A 22,564-nucleotide genomic window follows, 5' to 3' on the forward strand; every position below is an offset into this window, starting at 1 on the left:
AATTCATCATGCAGTATTCTCATAGCTGCTATTTTCTAAACCTGTAAGTTCAGTTTTAATTTTTTTAATGTAGAAATTAAAGAATCTATTTAAAAATTTTTTTCAGCCAGTATGCTTAAATTTCTATTATTAATTCTAGTTTTGTGCCATTGCGGTCAAGGAATATAAACTTAACAATTCTTCATATGAATAATTTATTGAAAACAACTCTGTCCATATATTATGAAATTTTGTTTTTTTTAAAAATTTATATTCTATTTGAAGGGGACAAAGTTGAGTTAACTACAGCAAACATCATAATTAATGGAGAAATATTACAAACATTCTCTTTTAAATAAGGACTGGAATAACATGGGAATAAAGGTACTATCAGCACATTTATTCAACACTGTGCTGGAGGTCCTACTGTGTATAAAGACAGAAAAGAGATTTTAAAGACTCAGGATTAGAAAGGAAGATAAAACACTGTCGTTTTCAAATGATTTGATTTTAAACACAGACAAATCCAAAAGAATCTACAATTAGAAACAATAGAGGAGTTTAGCAAGGTGGATGGATTAAAAAAAAATCAATATATAACAGTCAACTGCATTTGTAAACACCAGCAACAAACAACTAGAAAATACAATTTTTAAAAATTTGTAGAATTATTAAAAATTAAGTACTAATAAATAAATTGTAAATCTCTGTGGAGAAAATACTAAAACTTTGTTGAGAGATTGAAAAAGAGATCTAAACAAATAGAAAGCAATACCATGTTTATGGCTAGAAATGCTGACGATCATAAAGAAGACAATTTTTCTTAATTGTTCTTCAGATTCAATGCAATTCAATAAAAATCCCAGCAATATTTTGGAACTTGCTGATTTTAAAAGTCATAGAACTGATTCTAAAAGTCATATGGAAGACCAAGTGCACAAGAATAGCTAAAGCATTTCTAAAGAAACACGAGTAAGAAGTGGGGACCTTGCTCTACCAGATATCAAAAATTCTGAGCTTATAGTAACTAAGGCAGTGTTTTACTGATACAGGATTAGATAAGTTGACCAGTGGACTAGAGAACCCAGAATCATATCCATCCACACATGAAAGTTCAATATATGAAATATATGGCGGATCACTGGAAGAAAGAAAGGATTTGAAAATATGGTTAACCACATGGGGAAAAATGAAGTTGGATTCCTATCTCATACCTTAAAAACTAGGAATAGGAAAATTCTTCTGATTTGGGGACAGAGAAAAGTTTCTTTAAGAGAAACTAAAAAGTGCACCTATAAAAAAACAGACACTTTTGACTATGCTAAAATTAAAAACTTCTGAGCATCAAAGATATCTTGAATTAAAAATATAAGTTACAAGTTGGAGGGAAAATCTGAAACACATACAACAAAGGATGAGCACCAAGAATAGAGAGATATTTCCTAAAAATCATTGAGAAAAAGAGAAATAATCCAATAGAATAATGTGTAGAAGAATCAAACAGGCATTCTAGAGAAAGAAACACATATACCATACACACATCAAAAGACGTTCAGTCTCATTAGTGATTAAGAAAATGCAAATAAAGAACATGAGACACAATCTTATATCCACTCAACTGGCAAGCATTAAAAAGTATGGTAATGTTAGAGAGGATGTAGATTAATTTGATATTTCACGTATTGCTGGTAGGAGTATTAACTTCCACAAACACTTTAAAAAACTGAAAAGCAGTTTGGCATTATCTTATAAAGATAATCATTTCCAGCAATTCACTCCTAAACAAATGTCCAAGAGAAATTTTGCATAAGTACATCAGAAGACATATACAAGAATATTCACAAAAGTATTGTTTCAGGAGAAAGAAATCTGAAAATAATCCAATTATCCATTACTCAGAGAATTGAATACATTGTGGTATATTTAGACAACACAGTATTTACACAGCATTCAGTGGAAATAAACTATGACACTGTAATATGTTATATTATACTATATTATACTATTTCATATCCCTATTATTAAAATAAAGCAACCAATAGAGCTCTGCATGGACCAAGGTCAGTGTCATGAACCAGAATTGTGATTAATCAAATTCTGTACATCTGAGGATCAAAAAACTGTTTTCCCCTAAACTTCTAGAGTTACCATACTTAATTTTATAATTAAACTTTTTAATTTTGAGATAACTGTAGAATCCCATGTAGTTGTAAGAAATAATACAGAGATATCCCATGTACCCCTGACACAGACAGTCAGATATAGAACATTTCATCACCGTGTTGCCCTCATGGTGCCCTTTACAGCCACATCTACTTCCCCCTGCCTCCACCTTGCTTAATCCCTGGCAACCACTAATCTGTTCTTTCATTTCTATAATGTTGTCATTTCAAAAGTGCTATAAAAACAGAATCATATTTTGGGATTGGCTTTCTTTTACTCAGCATAATTCTCCAGAGATTCATCCAGGTTGTTGCATGTATGAACAGTTTATTCCTTTTCATTGCTGAGCAGTAATCCATGGCATGGGTGTACTACAGCTTATTTAACCATTCACCCATTGAAGGACATCTGTTTGGAGTTACTATGAATAAAGCTGCTATAAACATTCATGTATAGGTTCTTGGGTGAACTTTCATTTCTCTGAGATAAACGCCCAGGAGGGCAATTGCTGGGTTAAATGGTCATTGCATGTTTAGTTTTTTAAGAAGAGCGGGAGGAATCATGTTCCCTGACTTCAGATTATACTACAAAGTTACAGTAATAACAGTATGGTACTGGCACAAAAACAGACACATAGATCAATGGAACAGGATAGAGAGCCCAGAAATAAACCCACACACTTATGGTCAATTAATCTACAACAAAGGAGGTAAGAATATACAATGGAGAAAAGACAGTCTCTTCACTAAGTGGTGCTGGGAAAACTGGGAAAGCTAAATGTAGAAGAACGAAATTGGAACATTCTCTAACACCATATACAAAAATAAACTCAAAATGGATTAAAGACCTAAGTATAAGACTGGATACTGTAAAACTCCTAGAGGAGAACATAGGCAGAACACTCTCTGACATAAATCACAGCAATATTTCTTTGGGTCTGTCTCCTAGAGTAATGGAAATAAAAACAAAAATAAACAAATGGGACCTAAAAGCTTAAACACTTTTGCACATCAAAGGAAACCATAATATGAAAAGACAACCTATGAAATGGGAGAAAATATTTGCAAGCAATGCGACTGACAAGGGATTAATTTCCAAAATATACAAACAGCTCACACAGTTTAATATCAAAAAAACAAACAACCCAATCAAAAAATGGGCAGAAGACCTAAATAGACATTTCTCCAAAGAAGCCACACAGATGGGCAACAGACACATGAAAAGATGCTCAGTATCACTAATTACTAGAGAAATGCAAATTAAAACCACAATGAGGTATCACCTCACACCACTCAGAATGGCCATCACCAAAAAGTCAGATTTTACAATTTTTTTCCTTTTATGAATTGTGCTTTTGGTGTCAAGACTAAGAACTCTTTTCTAGCCCTAGATCCTGAAGATTGTCTCCTATTGTTTTGGTTTTTTTCCCTAAGTGTTTTATAGTTTTACATTTAAGTCAGTTATCCATTTTCAGTTAATATTTGTATAAGGTGTGAGATCTGGGTCGATATTTATACATGTCCAATTACTCCAGTACCAATTGTTGAAAAGGTTATCTTTCTTCTATTGAATTGTTTTTGCTCCTTTGTCAAATTGTAACTGGGCATATTTACATGGGTCTATTTCTGGGCTCTCTATTCTATTCCACTGATCCCTGTATTTGTCCCTCCACTAATACCTCACAGTCTTGATTACTTGTAGCTATATAGGAAATCTTGAAATCAGGTAGACTGATTTCTCCCACTTTATTCTTTTTCAAAATTGTTTTTGTTTTTCTAGTTCCTCTGCCCTTCCACATAAATTTGAGAATAATCTTGTCTATAGCTGCTAAAAAAAAAAAAAAAGAAAAGAAAAGGTTTACGGGATTTTGATACAAATTATGTTAAATTTGTATATCAATTTGGGAAGAATTGGCATCTTTACTACATCGAGTTTTCCCATCCCTGAACACAGTATGTCTCTCCACTTACTTAAGTCTTTTAAAATTTCTTTCATTAGCAATGTGTAATTCTTAGCATATAAGTCTTGTAATGCTTGCTAGATTTATACTTATTTTATTTTTTAATGTGATTATAAATGATATATATTTTAAATTTCACTGTACATGTATTTATTGTTAACATAAACACAATTGGTTTTTGTATGTTATATCCTTCAACTTACTAAACTCATCTATTAGTCCTAGGAGTTTTGTTGTTGATTTCTTGGGATTTTTTTTATGTAGATAATCATGTCATCTGCAAATAGGGACAGTTTTATTTCTTACTTTCTGATCTGGATGTCTCTTCTTTTTCTTGCCTTATTTCGCTGACTAGAACTTCCAATGCTATGTTGAATAAGGGTGGTGAGAACAGACATTTTTTTGCATTGTTCCCAATCTTAAAAGGAGAAAGCATTTAGTCTTTCACCATTAAGTAAAATGTTAGCTGTACATTTTTTATAGATGCTCTTTACCAAGTTAAGGAAGATCTCCTCTATTCCTATTTTTTGAGACTTTCTTGGTTTTTTTTTTTTTTTTTTTTTTTTTTTTTTTTTTTTTTACCATGAATAGGTGTTGAATTTTGTCAAATGCTTTTGATATAATCACGTGATTTGTATTATTAGACTGTTAATATAGTAAATTACATTGATTGATTTTCAAATATGGAAACAGTTTGCATTTCTGGAATAAACTCCACTTGATCATGGTGTATAATTGTTCTTATATATTGCTGAATTCTATTTGCAAATATTTTGTTAAAGATTGGTCTATAATTTTTTTTTTTTACTATGTTTGTTTGGTTTTGGTGTTGGAGTAACATTAGTTTCATAAAATGAAATGGGAAGTGTTCTCTCCTTATCTACTTTGGGAAGAGATTGGATAAAATTGGTGTTAATTCTTTTCTGAACATTTGGTAGATTCTCCAGTAAAACTGTCTGGACCTGGATTTCTTTTTTAAGAGTTTTAAAATTATGAATTCAATTTCTTTAAGATTTATAGGGCTATTCAAACTATATACTTCATACTGGATGAGTTGTGGTAGTTTGTATTTTTTTGAGGAATTGGTCAATTTCATGTAGGTTGTCAAATTTATGCAGAGTTGTTTGTGGCATCCCCCGCCCACCCATTTTACTGCCTGTAGGGTCTGTTGTGATATCCCATTTCATTTGTGATATTGATGAGCTATGTCTTCTTTTTGTCAATTTTATGACAGAGGTTTGTCAATTTTATTCATTTGTTAAAAAAAACCCCAGCTCTTTGTTTCACTGATTTTTCTCTTTTGTCTTTGCTACTGATTTTTTGTTCTTATCTTTATATTTCCTCCCTTCTATTTGCTTTGGGTTTATTTTGATCTTCTTTTTCTAGGTTCTTAAAGTGGGAGCTTAGATGTTGGTTTTGAAACTTTCCCTTTTACCTAATGCATGCATTGATTGCTATACATTTCCCCTTTCCAAACTGCTTTAGAAGTATTTTGATATGCTGTATTTTAATCTTCATTCAGTTCCATTCATTTTTTTAAATTTCCCTAGAGACTTCCTCTTTAACCCATGGGTTATTTAGAAGTATGTTGTTTGGTTTCCAGGTGTTTGGAGATTTTCCTTTTATTTTCTGTTATTGATTTCTAATTTGATGCAACTGTGGTCAGAGAACATATCCTGCATTATTTCAATTTTTAAAAATTATTGCGATTTGTTTTATGGTCCAGGATGTGGTGTTGGTACATGTTCTGTGGGCACTTGAAAGGCATGTGTATTCTACTGTTGTTGGGTGGAACATAAATGTCTATTAGATTTTGTTGGTTGATGATGCTGTTGAGTTCTTCTATATTCTATATCTTTGCTGATTTTTCTGTCTAGGTCTATCAAATCCACAGTTACAGTTAGAAACTTCAACACCCAATTGTGAATTTTTCTGTTTCTCCTTTCATTTCTACCAGTTTTTGCTCTACATATTTTATAACTCTATTGTTTGGTATGTACACATTTATGATTGCTATATCTTCTTGATGATCATCCTTTTTATCATTACATAATATCCCTCTCTGCCTCCAGTAATTTTCTTTGTTCTAAGTCTACTTTATCTGATATTAATATAGCCATTACTGTATACCTTTTTACATCCTTTCACTTTCAACCTGACTATATTGCTATATTTGAATTGTTTCTTGTAGACAGCATATAGTTGGGGCATGTCTTTAACCTACTCTGCCAATCTCTGTCTTTTAATTGATGTATTTAGACCATTTGCATTTAATATAATTATTGATATGTTAGGGCTTAAGTTCTACCATTTAATATTTTTGTTTTCTACTTGGTCGTTCTTATTTTTCCTGCCTCCCTGTGAGTTACTTGAACATTTTTTAGAATTCCATTTTGATTTATCTGTAGCGTTACCGAAAGGTTGCTCTAGATGTTACATTATATACACATAACTTATTTTAGTCTACGGTGTCATCATTTTACCAGTTGGAGTAAAGTGTAGAAACTGTACCTGCTTTTACACCTCTTTACACTTCTCTGTTTATAATTATCTTAAGTATTTACTTACATACATTTAGAACCATACCAGTGTTATATAATGTTTGTTTCCATTGTCAACCATAATTTAGAAAATACAAAAGGAAAAGGAAAGTCTATTGTATTACCTAGTTTTTGCTTATCATGTTATTTCTTTTTCTTGATGTTCAAGGTTCCTTCTTTTATTGTTTCTTTTCTGTTTAGGGAACCTCTTAATGCACTCTTTTAGACCATCTACTGGCAACAAATTCTGTTTGTTTTCTTCCATCTGAGAATGTCTTGATATCCTCTCCATTCCTTAAAAACACTTTCACCAGGTGTAGGATTCTGGGCTGGCAGTTCTCCCAGCCACTTCCTTCTGGCCTCCAGGGTTACTGATAAGAAATCTGCTGTTATTTGAAAGGTTTTCCCCTAGCAGTAAAGGTATCCTGTTTCTCTGGCTGCTTTTAAACATTTTGTTGCTGTTGTCTTTAGTTTTCAGAGGTCTAATTATGATATGACTTGATGAGGATTTCTTTGGGTTTAGCCTGTATGGGATTTGCTCAGCTTCTTGAACCTACAGGTTCATGTCTCTTGCCAAGTATGGGAAGCTTTCAATTATTTTTTGAGTACTTTTTCAGTCTACCGTCTTCTTCCTCTCCTTCTAAGACTCCAATGACAAGAATGTAATGTCTTTTATATATACTACCAAATGTAAAATAGATAGCTAGTGGGAAGCAGCTGCATAGCACAGGGAGATCAGCTTGGTGCTTTGTGACCACCTAGAGGGGTGGGATAGGGAGGGTGGGAGGGAGATACAAGAGGGAGGAGATATGGGGATATATGTATATGTATAGCTGATTCACTTTGTTATAAAGCAGAAACTAACACACCATTGTAAAGCAATTATACTCCAATAAAGATGTTAAAAAAAAAAAAAGAATGTAATGTCTTTTGTTATAGTCCCACAGGTCTCTGAGACGATTCTTTTTTTCTTTCCAGTCTATTTTCTCTTTATTGTTCAGACTGGGTAATTGTTCTATATTCCAGCTCTTTTATTCCTGTTTCTTCCATTCTGCTGCTGAGCCTATCCACTAAGCATTTTACTTTGGTTACTGTATTTTGTCAAGTATTAATACTTCCAAACCAATAGAATAGATTAATATTCTATAGATTCTAAATTCTACAATAATGAAACGTAATTCCATTAATTCCATTCTAATGTAATCAGAATATATTTTCTACTAAGAAAACAGAATCATCAATCATCACAGCAGTAACACAGCTATAAGGTCCTCCTTCCTTCCTTATCCACTCTCCCAATCAAGCAGCTAACTTTGGATCTATCACTGACTTCAAATTTTATTAGTGTTAAGAGTATCTTTTTTTTTAATTGAATTTTATTTTTGGCTGCATTGGGTCTTCGTTGCTGTGCGCGGGCTTTCTCTAGTTGCGGCGAGCGGGGGCTACACTTTTGTTGCGGTGCGCAGGCCTCTCATTACGGTGGCTTCTCTTGTTGCGGAGCATGGGCTCTAGGTGTGCGGGCTTCAATAGTTGTGGCATGCAGGCTCAGTAGTTGTGGCTTGTGGGCTCTAGAGCGCAGGCTCAGTAGTTGTGGCGCATGGGCTTAGTTCCTCCGTGGCATGTGGGATCTTTCCGGACCAGGGATCAAACCCGTGTCCCCTACATTGGCAGGCGGAGTCTTAACCACTGTGCCACCAGGGAAGTCCCAAGAGTATCTTTAAAATAACCTTTCACATTAGAAGATAGTACAGAGATGCCAATTTCTTATACTCAACAGCAACGGTTTTCAAATTTTACTGTTTGTCAGAATCACCTGAAGACCTTGTTGAACTAAAACAAAGACTACTAGGCCCTCTCAAAGTTTGTGATTCAGTAGGTCTGGGGTGGGGCCCAAGAATCTGCATTTCTAACATGCAAGTCTGAGGATCACACTGAGAAATGTTGTTCAGTGGTTTAAGGAGAGAACAATGATGCTGACAACATAAAACAGAAGATTAAATTTCTTTAATTTAGTTCTGTAACTGAGTTTTAAACCCTTTATTAAATATGGAAATAACTAATTTCTAGCAATTTGTACTTTAAGCACAAATTGGACAGAAGTTCAATTTATTAGTGAGTAAAATTTGGTATCTCTGAAAATTATTTGTTATGGGTTATGTTTGGCAATCATTATTAAAGGGAAAGAATGTTGCAGAAAAGAACCTCTCTCCAACACCAGTCTTTTATTATTATATTTTGAGGCTCCTCTACAGTTTCTCTTCCTCTTCACCAGGCTTACCCTTTCCTATCCCTTCCTGCACACCTCTCTCAACCTGGCTATAAACACCCACTATTAGAAACAAACAAACTCATTCATATATAAATTAACTTATTCACTCATAGAGCATATATACACATTTTTATACCCACTCATTTTTATTAATACCATACTGAGGTGGAAGAGTGAAATTTTATTTAGTAAGAGAACTGGATTTTGGCAAAGACTGAGAGTGGGGAGATTCTTACATAAGAGAAATCGCAATGCCAAAGCCGAGAGGATTATAGGGTGAGGTTAGAATTAGAGGCCTAGATGGAATTTATTTTTAGTTTGGAAGGTAACTTGGACTGAAGAGTAATGCAGAATGCTAACGTACTACGTTAATAGGACTTGAGTCAGAAAGAAAGGCAGAATCCTTTGCTCACATTAGTGAATGAAAGCCAATCTACAGGATGTGACATTCAGCTATTAAGAAAGGAAGAATAACAGCTCACAGCTGCTCTCACGTCCCCGAACATCAAGGCATTGTTTCCAGAGACAGGCTTTCAGCCTGTTCTCGCAGATGGTTATTAAAATCTAATTCAAAAGAGAAAATCAATAACCGTGGTGATGAAGGATTAATTAAATCTCAAACCGATATTATAAATAGAACAGGCAAATCTTTGTTCTATCATATGCAGCTTTCTCTGCAATACAGAATATCGTAATACGCTGAAAAAAGTCAAAATATATTTACCAGTGAACCTGTCATTTAGGTTTCATTCAGCCAATACTTGGGACTACTCTGTGCTAAACTGATAAACGGTAATCATTCTCCCTTTCTTTTAATGGAGTGTTGCCAATTTTAGTTGGTTGCTTAGAAACATTAAGTAAAACACTTAATGCCATGCAAGAAAAATAAGGGTTATGGTGGGGGCTGGTAGTGTATTTTTAAAAATGTGAAGATCATAATATAATGATATATATGGGTGTGAGATTATTAGCCAAATTTTACCAGCTCACTGTTTTCAAGAAGCTAGTGCAGGTTGACTCTGGTTGGAGACGAGTAATATGTAGCTTTCCACAGCTGCACCACCAGGATGAAGACTGACACTGTAAACTGGTCACATGATTAGGAGACTGAAGACAGTTCCTGGTCGGCCATCACAGGTAGCTAGAGCAGCATCAAAGGTAACAAGAGTCTCTATGTAGGTTAGGTGTTCAATAGGAGGAACCTGGGTCTCTCTTCCTTAACCCCCTACTGCTGGAGAGGAAACACTGATATAAAGGTTTGCTGCTGGTGACACACTGTTGCAAAATGCTATACCCTAAGTGTCATCCCAAATAATTTGTAATTAAATAAGTAATAAGTAATGGAGAAAGCACCAGCCTTGGAAGTAAGGCCCTAGGTCCTGTTGCTGGCTAGGTTACTAACTTTCATAACCGTGGACAAGTCAATGAAACTCCTTGGGCCTCAGCTGTGACATTATAAAATGAAACAGATGGCCTAAGTCTGTTGTTCCCAAGGCTCCTAAGAAGAACTTCAAGGGCCACCTCAGGGGAATGGTGCTGTGTCGATGTGTCTACTCAGGGAAGCTCAGCTTTTCTCTGCTTAATATACTGATGGTCTGAGAAAAATTGTTTTTCAAAATGTGTTTTGCTCCGAAAATAAAAGTAACAAAAATAGGTTTGAAAACCACTGGTTCAATAATTTCTAACTTCCATCTCTAAAACTTTTAAGAACAAAATGGACAGGACTTATAAACCGACCAAAAAAGGTAAAAATTCTCTATTATTCAATGTAATATAATGACCTATAATAGAAAAATGGAAGGAGCCTGGAAACTTAACATGAATATGTCATTTAAACACCTGATTTTAGTTACAACCTCCTGCCCTACAACAGGGTAAAGGAAAAAGTTCTGAAATAAGTCTCAAAAGACCTGGCTTCTCTTTCTGGATCTGCATCTTACAATTCACATAACGTGGTAGTTTTAAAATATGTCCATAAATTCTTTGATATTCCTCCCATCAAAAGATGGAGTCTAATTCTTTTCCCATTGAACCTGGGCCAGCTTCAGTGGTTCTCTGCGGATGAAAAATGTGGCAGAATGCTGTATGACTAGATTACAGAATAAAGCTGAACTTTCTATCATGTATAAAAACAAGTAGCAAAACTGAATCCTAAATTTACATGGAAGTAGGTGCTAGTAAACTATGAAATGTCAAACAAAACTCAACAAGGATCAAACAAAATCAGTATGTTGGCAAATTAACCCTTTAAATCAAAAAACTCAGGTGTAGAAGATATTTTACAACTCATAATTCCCCATTTTCTCAGTCTATAGGTGAGTAAACGAAGGGTCTCGAGGGCTAGGTTTAACGTCTAAGGTCCTAATGACAGCTACTAGTAGTAGTAAACTCAAAGACGCAGTTCTTAGTTAGTATCATAATTGACAACCTGCGAGTGCTGGGCAGGTAATAAGCGAGCTACAATTTGAAGGATCCCTCTAGCAGTTCAGTACTCTGTACTGCTTCTGACTACTTCAGTAGTGGCAAGCCGTGGAAACAGGGAGAGACCAGAGTGGATTACTCATAACAGGTGGTGTTTACATCCTTGTCTATAGGATGACTTTTCTGAACATTTGGCAAAAAATAAAATTGAAGGTGGGAGAGAGAAAGGAAGAAAGAAGGGGAAAAAAACCCCACTCTGACTCACAGGACTTTAGCCATCAGAGTCAAATAAAGTGACACATTCATTAGTGTTTGGAGATGTACTTTTTACTAAGTTCAATGGTGTGTGTGTTTGTAAAACTACAATGAAAGCATACATAAAGTGTTCTTTTATGGGTCTAGTTATAAAAATATTCAAAAGTCCTTTTTATACAAGGTTATCTCTAATAGAATAGATGCCCTATACTGGACGTATCTTAGAGAATTTATTGTAGCCTTGAGATAGGTTACAGGGTGAACTGGCCAGAAACCCAGAAAAAGTACCTCCCATATATTTCCTCATTCAGTAAATTATTTACTGAGTAAAGACTCTGTGTACCATGGACACTGGATCCTGGAGATACACAGAAATTGCATATGCACTTACTGTTGGACTCAACAATTCCACTTCTAAGAAACCCTACAGATAAACTTGCAGAGGAACAAAATGACATATGTACAGAGCCATTCATTGGGGCATTGTTTACAATAGCAAAAGACAAAAAAAACAACTAATTTATTTTAATAGGATCTTAGTAAGCCCAATACAATGGAATATAATTATAAAAAAAGAGTAAGGAAGCTCTTTATGTACTGACATAGAAAGATATCCAGGGTACATTAAGAAAAAACACAAGGTGCTGGATAATGTGTAGGTAGTTACTTTATTTTAAGATAAAGTGGAACATCAAAATGAATATTTATATTTGCTTTCATTTACATAAAGAAACACAGGAAAGAATACAGAAGACAGCAGGGAAGAGTGTGAAAGTGAGACATCTGAAACATACCTAATTTTATAGTTTTGATTTTTGAAACACAGAAGTGTGCTATCCATTCAAAAAATTAACTTTCATATAAAAAAAAATTAGACTAGGCTTTTCCCTCTCCAAAAAGAAGCTTAAGGAGTTTATAGACTAGTAAAGAGACAGATGAATCAACAAATCAATGCAGCAAGGTACTCTAAGCTCTTGACAGATATATCGCTCCCATAGGCATGGTTAAGAAAAGCTAAGTCCAAGATTACTGACTCTGACCTACAAAAGGATCTTGGAGATTTAGTCCAAAATCAATTCATTCTCCCAGGAATCCTGGAAATGGGGTCATTTGAGGCCTTGGAGATACTTTTTCTAAGATGGAAATCCTACAGCAGTTATTGTGAGTACTTTTCTCTCCCCAGATGGCAAGTCCTGTGCTGGGTTTCTTCTCACAGTTTGTTTCCCTGTCTGCCTCTAAAGCTGCTTTTGGAGAAACTGTGAAAACTCTGTGGTACTTCACCTGCGAATAGATCACAGCATCCCACCACACACAGATCCAGCACCATCTGAGCTGAAGACCACTCTGTTCTCTTGGCTCTTTCAGAGCAGCAAAGAGCATGGAACGCATTTCTCCAGAGTGTGTAAAAACTGCACAGTTCATTACGTCACCTCAGGGCTCTTCTAGAGTAAACTCATAAAACAGACTGAGCTGGGAGAGGAACAGTGCCCCGGAGCACTGTCAGAGTTAACGTCAACTCCTTCTGAATTACCAAGAGCGCAAAGATATTTTAAAAGGTTTGGAGAGGAATTATTTCCTTTCCTTTAAAGATGGTCTGTGCTGTTTAAAGATGTTTTAAATAATCTGACAGGAGCGTAACCACTGTAGAAAGGAAGGTACAAAAGAGTAAGAGAGGATGTAGTGCTTACCACCCCGCACCATTACTTACCATTTACATTGTTTTTCTGAAGATGTATCATCCCCAGCAGCTGTTATAGTAGGTAAAACTCCCACATTTCTCTGATCTTTCAAAGGACAGCCAACTCGAGAGGCATACCTAGTCATGTGATCTACAGGGAGGAAAGGCATCCCTCAGCTGTTAGGTAAACCCACGCTGGGCTTTTGCAGCTTCTCTAATACCACTTGAAGATCAGACGGGGAGACAAGCTGTTAGAGAATACCCAGCACAGGTCCCGCTAGAGGGAGGGAAATTGTAAGAAATGCCAAGAATGAGGCATCTTTGAGGAAACAATCTTATTGGCAAGAGAGGCTTCGCAAAAGATCAAGGAATTATAAACACGCTTACATTTGGAAGACTTTGTCTAACTTCCCACTCAATAAAAGACTTCTTTTGCAGCAGCCTTGACATTATGAACTCCATGCCGAATTCAAGCAGCATCCAGACAGGACAGCTAGGAGAAGTCAGCACTAGGAGTTCCAACATGGTAAAGGAAGTCTGCTAAAAGGCCTATTCCTATAGAGTGACATATATACAAATACTCCAAGTTTAGGGTCGGGCTGAGTGCAGATTCCACGATAATGGAACAGATGAGAGGGAAGCAGACAAGTGGCGGGAGCCCAAGTAGGTGGACCACATTCTGAGTCAATACGTGCACCCAGGGAGGAGACAGGCAGGGGTGGGCAACACGCTGGTGAGCTGGGCTCAGAGATCAAGACAGCAGCAGTGTAGAAAGAATGGAGTATAGCGTCAGTGGGAATCAAAAGCTAAGGAATTTGAACAAACAGCCCAAACGAAGAAGGTTGTGGCGATGCATCCTTTCCTTTTGACTCCCCGTCATTCTCCTTAGCAGACAATTCAGTGTTCATAAGGTTTCTAACCCTCTGCTGTAGGCTGAACTGTGTCAGCCAGAAAGATATGTTGAAGTCCTAAACCCCCAGGACCTGTTAATGTGACTTTATTTGGAAATAAGGTCTTTGTAGTTGTAACTGAATTAAGATGAGGTCATACTGGATTGGGATGGGCCCTAATCCAGGGACTGGCGTCCTTACAAGAAGAGAGAAATTTGGGCACAGAAAGACATACAGGAGAGAAGGCCATGTAAAGATAGAGGCAGAGATTGCAGTGAGGCATCTACAAGCCAAGGGACACCAAGGATTGCTGGCAACCAGCAGAAGCTAGGAGAGAGGCATGGAACAGATTCTCCCTCAGAAGCTTCGAAAGGAACCAACCCGGCCAACACCTGGATTTTAGACTTATAGCCTCCAGAACCAGGAGAGAACAAATTTCTATTGTTTTAAGCCACCAAGTTTGTGGTGCTTTGTTGCCGAAGCCCTAGGAAACTAACACATTCTCCAAGGAGATGACTAAACTCATGGCAAGAAAAACTTCCATTTCCTTCTCCTACTTGCTCTCTTCCCTCAAGTCCATAGTCTGAGCAAGAAGTGCCCTTCTTTCCTTGCTGGAGCCAACACCTCAACCCCTATGCTTGTCTTCATCCTGGATCCTATTCTTATACCACTTCTCTATTCTCTCTGTTCATTTTATTATTTTATGTTCCTACTGCAACTTTAACCTCTCCCTGTGTCAGATCTTTTCGCTTGACCGCGCTACGCTGCAAGATTCCACTGATCTAGTTTCTGCTTTATAACACACCATTGTAAAGCAATTATACTCCAATAAAGATGTTAAAAAAAAATTTTATCTGACTTGGCTTTAAAAAAAAAAAAAAGATTCCACTGTTCTTTCTTCCTTCCAGTTCAAGCTACTCTAAAGGCTGTCTACACTGCCCCTAGATTCTTACCAGATTAGTGGTAACACCATTTATCAGCTCACAGCTCTTTAAGTCAGAGGTCTTGGTGGGTGTGGCTGGGTTTTCTACTTGGGGGTCTCTCAAGGTGGAAGCTGGGCTGGACTCTGGGGAAGAATCCTCCTCCGAGGTCCTCAGGTTGCTGGCGGAACTCACTGTTTGCAGTTGAGACTGAGGTCCCATCTCCTCGCTGACTGTCAGCCAGGGCTGCTCTCAGCTTCCAGGGACCCTCACAGGTTGCCACGGGCTGCCCCCAGGCCCTTTGGCGGTATCCCAGCCTACTGTTTTGGGGCTGGCAGCAGGATCCCTTGTGTCCAATCCCCTTAGTGCTTCCAATGACTATGCCTTTGCCTTCTGCAACCAGTGGGAGAAAGCTCTCTGCTTGTAAAGGCCTCACGTTACAAGGTTTTGCCTACCTGGATAATCTCCCTATTTTAAGGTCAACCAATTAGTAGCCTTAATTAGATCTACCCCTTAACTTTTTACAATTGGAATTCTCCTCATCCCATCCTACTGAAACTGTTCTCAAAGTCACCAATAAACACATTAACCAACAAATCCTTGGCTCTGCCTCAGGGCTTACTCATCTTGTCCTCTCTTATCAATGGCATTATTGACTAAATCCTCTTCTTTAAACTTTCTTTTCCCTTGAATTTCCAAGTCATAGCACAACCTGGGTCTCTTAGCTCCTTCAGGGCTCATTTCCTTTTCTTTTTACCAACTCTCCTTCTTTTAAACTACCTTTGACACTCTTTTCCTTTTTCTGTCTCTGCCATTCATTAGCTACATAAATTCATGCAGGGCAAGCACTTAACAACTCTCTGTGGCTTAAGTTTCCTTACCCTTGGACTAGGAAAATAATTCCGATCTCAGGCTGCTATAGGGACTACTGGAGTCTATATGTGTACAGTGCTTGGAACTGTGCCCGACACGCAGTGGGCACTATAGGAAGTCGCTGGTGTGGCTGTTATTGTTACTGCTCTGGTGCGCCCACTCGCACAGCTCTTTCCAGTCCCGAGTTCCCTCTTGTTTCACCCTATGCGATAAATACTTGCTAAGATCCCCTGATGAACAAGGGGACTGCCCTAGGCTCTGCAGGGGTTACAAAGGTATTTATTCCCTCTTGAAACATACAGTCTAGGAGATTAAAGTACACAAATGATACTACACAAGGTTGAGAGACTAAAAGAGGTGAGAAAAAAAACCCTAAATTGTAAGAAGGGAAGAATTACATCTGGTTAGGGAGAATCAGTAAAGGTTTAGTAAAAAGGTAGCTTTGAAGAACAGACAGGATCTGACAGGTAGAGAAGAGGGGAGAGAGTGTTCCAGGCAGTGGGAAAACACTGCAAAAACTCTGTGGTAAAAAGGTGTGAGGCATCCCGGAGAACAGCTGAAATGTAAGTATGTAGGAGAAAGACGGGAGATAAAGTTGAAAAGCTGTCATATTACGAATATCCTTGCGTGTCAAGGTGAAAAATTTTTATTTAATTTTGGAAGCTAGGGAGTATGGAGATGATGTAATTAGAGTTGTGTGATTAATGTGATATGATTAATCAGGCGAGAGAAACAAGTCAATCAGGAGTTCCCTCTGTCTCTCAGAACAAGAGTTCTGTTGTCAGAAAATGTGGGATTGAATTGTGCTTCTGTCACTTAGCAGCATGACTGTGGCCAAGTCACTTACCCCGTCTGAGCCCCAATTTTCTTATGGGTGTGAGAAGCAGAATTTTAAGATGGCTGATCGATTCTCAGCCTCCTGGTGTTCCATCCCGATCACCTTGCATAACATGGCAAAAGGGGTTGTGCAGATCTAATTAAGGCTACTAACTGGTTGACCTTAAAATAGGGAGATTATCCAGGTAGGCAAAACCTTGTAACGTGAGGCCTTTACAAGCAGAGAGCTTTCTCCCACTGGTTGCAGAAGGCAAAGGCAGAGGCATTGGAAGCACTAAGGGGATTGGACACAAGGGATCCTGCTGCCAGCCCCGAAACAGTAGGCTGGGATACCGCCAAAGGGCCTGGGGGCAGCCCGTGGCAACCTGTGAGGGTCCCTGGAAGCTGAGAGCAGCCCTGGCTGACAGTCAGCGAGGAGATGGGACCTCAGTCTCAACTGCAAACAGTGAGTTCCGCCAGCAACTGAGGACCTCGGAGGAGGATTCTTCCCCAGAGTCCAGCCCAGCTTCCACCTTGAGAGACCCCCAAGTAGAAAACCCAGCCACACCCACCAAGACCTCTGACTTAAAGAGCTGTGAGCTAATAAATGGTGTTGTTTTTAAGACATTAGGTTTGTGATAATTCGTTAAGCAGCAACAGAAAACTAAACGGCAACGATTCTAATACCTATTCTATTTTATGTGATTGCTCAAAGAAAATTACATGAAAGGCTTCCCTAAATTGTAAATATTATACAAATAAAGGTTACAGTTAGTATCTAGTTAATGTCTAAAATAGAAATCATCTCTCTCAACTCCTCTCCCCCATCAAATAGGCTCATTTTATTTATTTATGGTATAATGGTATCACAATTATAAGTTTGTTTTGTTGTGGGTTGCAGGACTGTGACATACGGGCACTGGTGCCTCCTTAGAGTAAGACTGAGGTAATGAAATATGCTTGTATGTGTGTATGTAAATAAAAGAAGAAAGACCCCGAATAGCCAAAGCAATCTTGAGGGAAAAAACGGACCTGGAGGAATCAGACTCCCTGACTTCAGACTATACTACAAAGCTACAGTAATCAAGACAATATGGTACTGGCACAAAAACAGAAATGTAGATCAATGGAACAGGATAGAAAGCCCACAGATAAACCTACACACCTATGGTCGACTAATCTATGACAAAGGAGGCAAGGATATACAATGGAGAAAAGACAGTCTCTTCAATAAGTGGTGCTGGAAAACTGGACAGCTACATGTAAAAGAATGAAATTAGGATGCTCCCTAACACCGTACACAAAAATAAACTCAAAATGGATTAAAGACCTAAATGCAAGGCCAGACACTATAAAACTCTTAGAGGAAAACATAGGCAGAACATTCCATGACATAAATCACAGCAAGATCATTTTTGACCCACCTCCTAGAGTAATGGAAATGAAAACAAAAATAAACAAATGGGATCTAAAGAAACTTCAAAGCTTTTGCACAGCAAAGGAAACTATAAACAAGATGAAAAGACAACCCTCAGAATGGGAGAAAATATTTGCAAACGAATCAATGGACAAAGTATTAATCTCCAAAATATACAAACAGCTCATGCAGCTCAGTATTAAAAAAACCAACAACCCAGTCAAAAAATGGGCAGAAGACCTAAATAGACATTTCTCCAAAGAAGACATACCGATGGCCAAGAGGTACATGAAAAGATGCTCAACATCACTAATTATTAGAGAAATGCAAATCAAAACTACAATGAGGTATCACCTCACACAGGTTAGAATGGGCATCATCAGAAAATCTATGAACAACAAATGCTGGAGAGGGTGTGGAGACAAGGGAACCCTCTTGCACTGTTGGTGGGAATGTAAATTGATACAGCCATTATGGAGAACAGTATGGAGGTTCCTTAAAAACGAAAAATAGAATTACCATATGACCCAGCAATCCCACTACTGGGCATATACCCAGAGAAAACCATAATTCAAAAAGACACATGCACTCCAATGTTCACTGCAGCACTATTTACAACAGCCAGGTCATGGAAGCAACCTAAATGACCATTGACAGACGAATGGATAAAGAAGATGTGGTACATATATACAATGGAATATTACTCAGCCATTAAAAGAAATGAAACTGGGTCATTTGTAGAGACGTGGATGGACCTAGAGACTGTCATACAGAGTGAAGTAAGTCTGAAAGAGAAAAACAAATATCGTACATTAATACATAAATGTGGAATCTAGAAAAATGGTACAGATGAACTGGTTTGCAAGGCAGAAATAGAGACACAGATGTAGAGAACAAACGTATGGACACCAAGGGGGGAAAGTGGGGCAGGGGTGGGGGTGGTGGTGGTGGTGGGATGACTTGGGAGATTGGGGTTGACATATATACACTAATATGTATAAAACAGATAACTAATAAGAACCTGCTGTATAAAAAAATAAAATAAAATCTAAAAAAAAGAAAAATAAATAAAAGAAGAAAGAAATTACCAAAGGCAAAGGTTGATAAATGAGACAATATAAATACTAACTTGCAAGAGTGTAGAATAGGTCTAGCAATCCTTTGGAGTGTCAACAGAAAATACGTGCAAGAATAATTTATGCCACGTGCAGCTTATGGACACAGCAATTTACCAGGAACAAGGTCCTTAAACATTCTGAGGTTTGTTTTTTTTTTGTCCAGGTGTGAGGGACATTTAAACCTTTGCAGATTTGTTTTGTTTCATTACAGGGCAAGGGGCACTTAAAATTATGCAAGTAGTATATGTTCCCTGTGATAAAACAATATAGAGTTGTATAAAGAAATAGAGCATATTAATAATATCCAACCAATCCTACTTTCCTGAGGAAACCATTAACAGGCTGGTGGGCATCCTTCCATACTTCTTTATTCTGCTGAAAGAAGTATAAAAGGTTTCCCCACACTTAAAAAAATTGGAGTCATATGCTGCCTATTACTGTGTAACTTGCATTTTTCATTTTACAATGTATTATAAGTATTTCTCCTAGAAAATGTATATACTTGTCACATTTCTCTTAATAAAAGCATGGTATTTACAATATGGTTTACCATAATTTAGTCAACCAATTCATTTAGATTGCTTCAAATACCACTATTATAAACAATGTACATTCTTTCCATAGGTCTTTCAACATACGTTATTTCCTTAGAATAAATTCCTAGAAAGGTAACACTGGGTCAGCGAGTATATGAACATTTAAAAAATTGAATGTATGTCAAATAATTTGCTCTCCAGAAAAGTTGTATCAATTTCCAAGCCCTCTACTCATAAAAGTGCCGATTTTCACACCCCCTAGACAACCCCACAGATACACATGCCTTCATTCTCTGCCACTGAGTAGGGAAATGTTAACTCCTTGTTTTAATCTGTACTTCCTTTAATACTAGTGAGACTGAGCATCCTTTCACGTGTATTAATTATTCATATTTCCTTTTTTGATCGGTCTGTTCATACCCTTTGTCTTTTTTTCCTAATGAAATGTTCATTTTACTGATTTATTAATGATCTCTGATTCAGGGATTTGTTTTCACTGACTATGACATCTTACTTTAACTTTGTTTATGACCTTCTAAAATTCCTATAGAAGTTTTAAATTTTCTTATGTCTTCAAACTTTTCAATTTTTTTGTTTTATGGCTGTTCACATTGTTATCATTCCACGAATTTTATTATAAAAACAATTTCCTGTGTTTTCTTCTGGTACTTTTGTAGTTTTTAAAAATCTAAAGTTACCATTTTCAAAAAGTTGGCTAGTTGGCCTAATTCCATCTCTTGAATAATTTAATATAATTTATATACAATATGTTTTACTGATCCATCTCCATGTATTTGGCTATCTTGGTGGTAGTCCTATCATTGGTACAGCTTTATAATATATAGTAATATGAAGGAATGGGTTCCCTCATTACTTTTTCTTGCATTCTCTCATTTATTCTTATAAATCAAACAGAGCATCATTTTCTTAAGTTTCCCCCCAAAAAACTGTTGAAAAATTCATTAAATGTTAGAGAGTAAATTGGGTGTATCTGACATCTCTATGATATTTAAGTTTTTCTATTCAAACCACCTTTTAGTCTTTTGATAAAGTTTCATAGTTTTTCTTCGTATAGGTTTTGCTCACTTTCTCCTTGGTTTATTTCTAAATATTTCATATATTTTCCATCAACTCTTCTGATTGATTACTGCTCAAATAAAGGAAATCTACTGAATTTTTGTATGTTTATATTGTGTCAGGCTCCCTAACCAAACTTTCTTATTCATGAGCTTTGTATGTCATTCTCTTACTCTAGGTAACAATTACCTAAAAATAATGATTTTGCTCCTTTCTGTAAATATTTATAGCTTATTTTTTATTGTATTAACTAACTAGACCTAGTAGAACAACACTGAATAATTAAAATCTACTTTTTAATAGTTCAATAATATACTTGTGCCAAGATACACATACTACATATACTTTTAATAATTGTAACTACATTAATTTTTAAAATTAAAAATTTTTTACCATTCTTGATGTTAGGGAAAACAAGATGTGTAGGTGAACTTCTGTTTTCAGCGGCTTCTTTCTTCTGGTTAACAGTTGAAATAAAACTGCTGAAAGTAGAAATCTGGCCTTTGGATCCCCTGTCCAAACCCTAAAAACAGAAAAGTTAACATTGCAGCATAATTCCTAGTCACTCTATTTAAATTATTTTACTGCAAAAATCATAAACATTTAAAATAGAGATTTTAATCTGATGATAGATGCACGATAGATAGATAGATAAAACCTGTATATATTATTGACTTACCTTTTCCAGGACCAACTTGTTTTAAGTATAAAAGGAAAAGAGTCATGCCATCTAACTGCTTACAGGTTGATAAAGTTTGGAAATGGGGATAATAACAGTACCTTCCTCACAGGGTTACTGTGAGGTTTAACTGAGATAATGCGTGTAAAACAATGAGCAGAGTTCCTTGTCCACAGTACACATTCCATTCATGTTAACTGCTATTTTAACTTGGTATTTAGGTAACACTGTTTTTGTGACCTCCACAAATATTTTTTCAGTAAACATGCATATGATACTTCGCAGGTTGATTCATTAAAGGTTTTCTTGTCTTGATGCAACTTCAAAAGCTCAGGTCAAAAGATAAACCTTTTAGAGTTCATTTATTTCTCTAAACACGAGATTGGAGTTTGGGTGTAAGGGGACTTAAGAAAAATATGGCTAGGCACTTAAGTGCAGATAACAGAGCAATCTTCCTAGAGCACAGAATCTATCCATTAACACACTTTCCACAAAATAATAATTATAAAATTCATAATATATAATTAATCTGCACTTTATAATTATAAATAAAATCACATTAATACTCAGCTATAAAGCTACCTCAGGGCTTATTCTCAGCTCTCGGCCCTTTCCAACTTACACTATATTCCAGCTTCCAGACGCTTAATTGAATATAGTAGTTAACTTCTTCCCTAACATTCACTTCTTTACACTAAAGGTACGTAATTTCTTTGCTTTCAGAGTAGAGTTTTTCATTTCCTCCTTCCTCATTTACCAGACTGATTTCCACTTAGCTTTTTAGAATCAACTCAGATGCCATGTTGCAAAAACATTTACACTCACCAAATATTCACTCTCCCACATCGCCCACCCTCTTACAGCTAAATGGAGCCATCTGATTAATTCTAATAGGCCAGAAGCGGAAGTGATGTCTGCCATTTGTGGACCAGAAAGTACTAATGCATTTAAGGCTGGTGAGCCAATCTCCAGT

At 36.6% G+C, this 22,564-nt stretch overlaps 1 protein-coding gene across 6 annotated transcripts in view; it reads right to left on the bottom strand.

Moving 5' to 3' along the window:
• HECTD2 (HECT domain E3 ubiquitin protein ligase 2) overlaps positions 1 to 22,564 on the bottom strand; it is a 77,151-nt gene that overhangs the window by 42,374 nt on the left and 12,213 nt on the right. For all 6 annotated transcript variants that reach the window (XR_005016866.1, XR_005016865.1, XR_005016867.1 and 3 more), the window contains exon 2: positions 21,306 to 21,435. Coding sequence is in view for 3 of the 6 variants with exons in the window: in XM_036829141.1 (XP_036685036.1) it covers positions 21,306 to 21,435 (130 nt within the window). In the remaining 3 variants the exon portion in view is untranslated. The remainder of the gene's footprint in view (positions 1 to 21,305; positions 21,436 to 22,564) is intronic.

The sequence above is a fragment of the Balaenoptera musculus genome, chromosome 16 (genome assembly GCF_009873245.2).
Source record: "Balaenoptera musculus isolate JJ_BM4_2016_0621 chromosome 16, mBalMus1.pri.v3, whole genome shotgun sequence".
Lineage (NCBI taxonomy): Eukaryota > Metazoa > Chordata > Mammalia > Artiodactyla > Balaenopteridae > Balaenoptera > Balaenoptera musculus.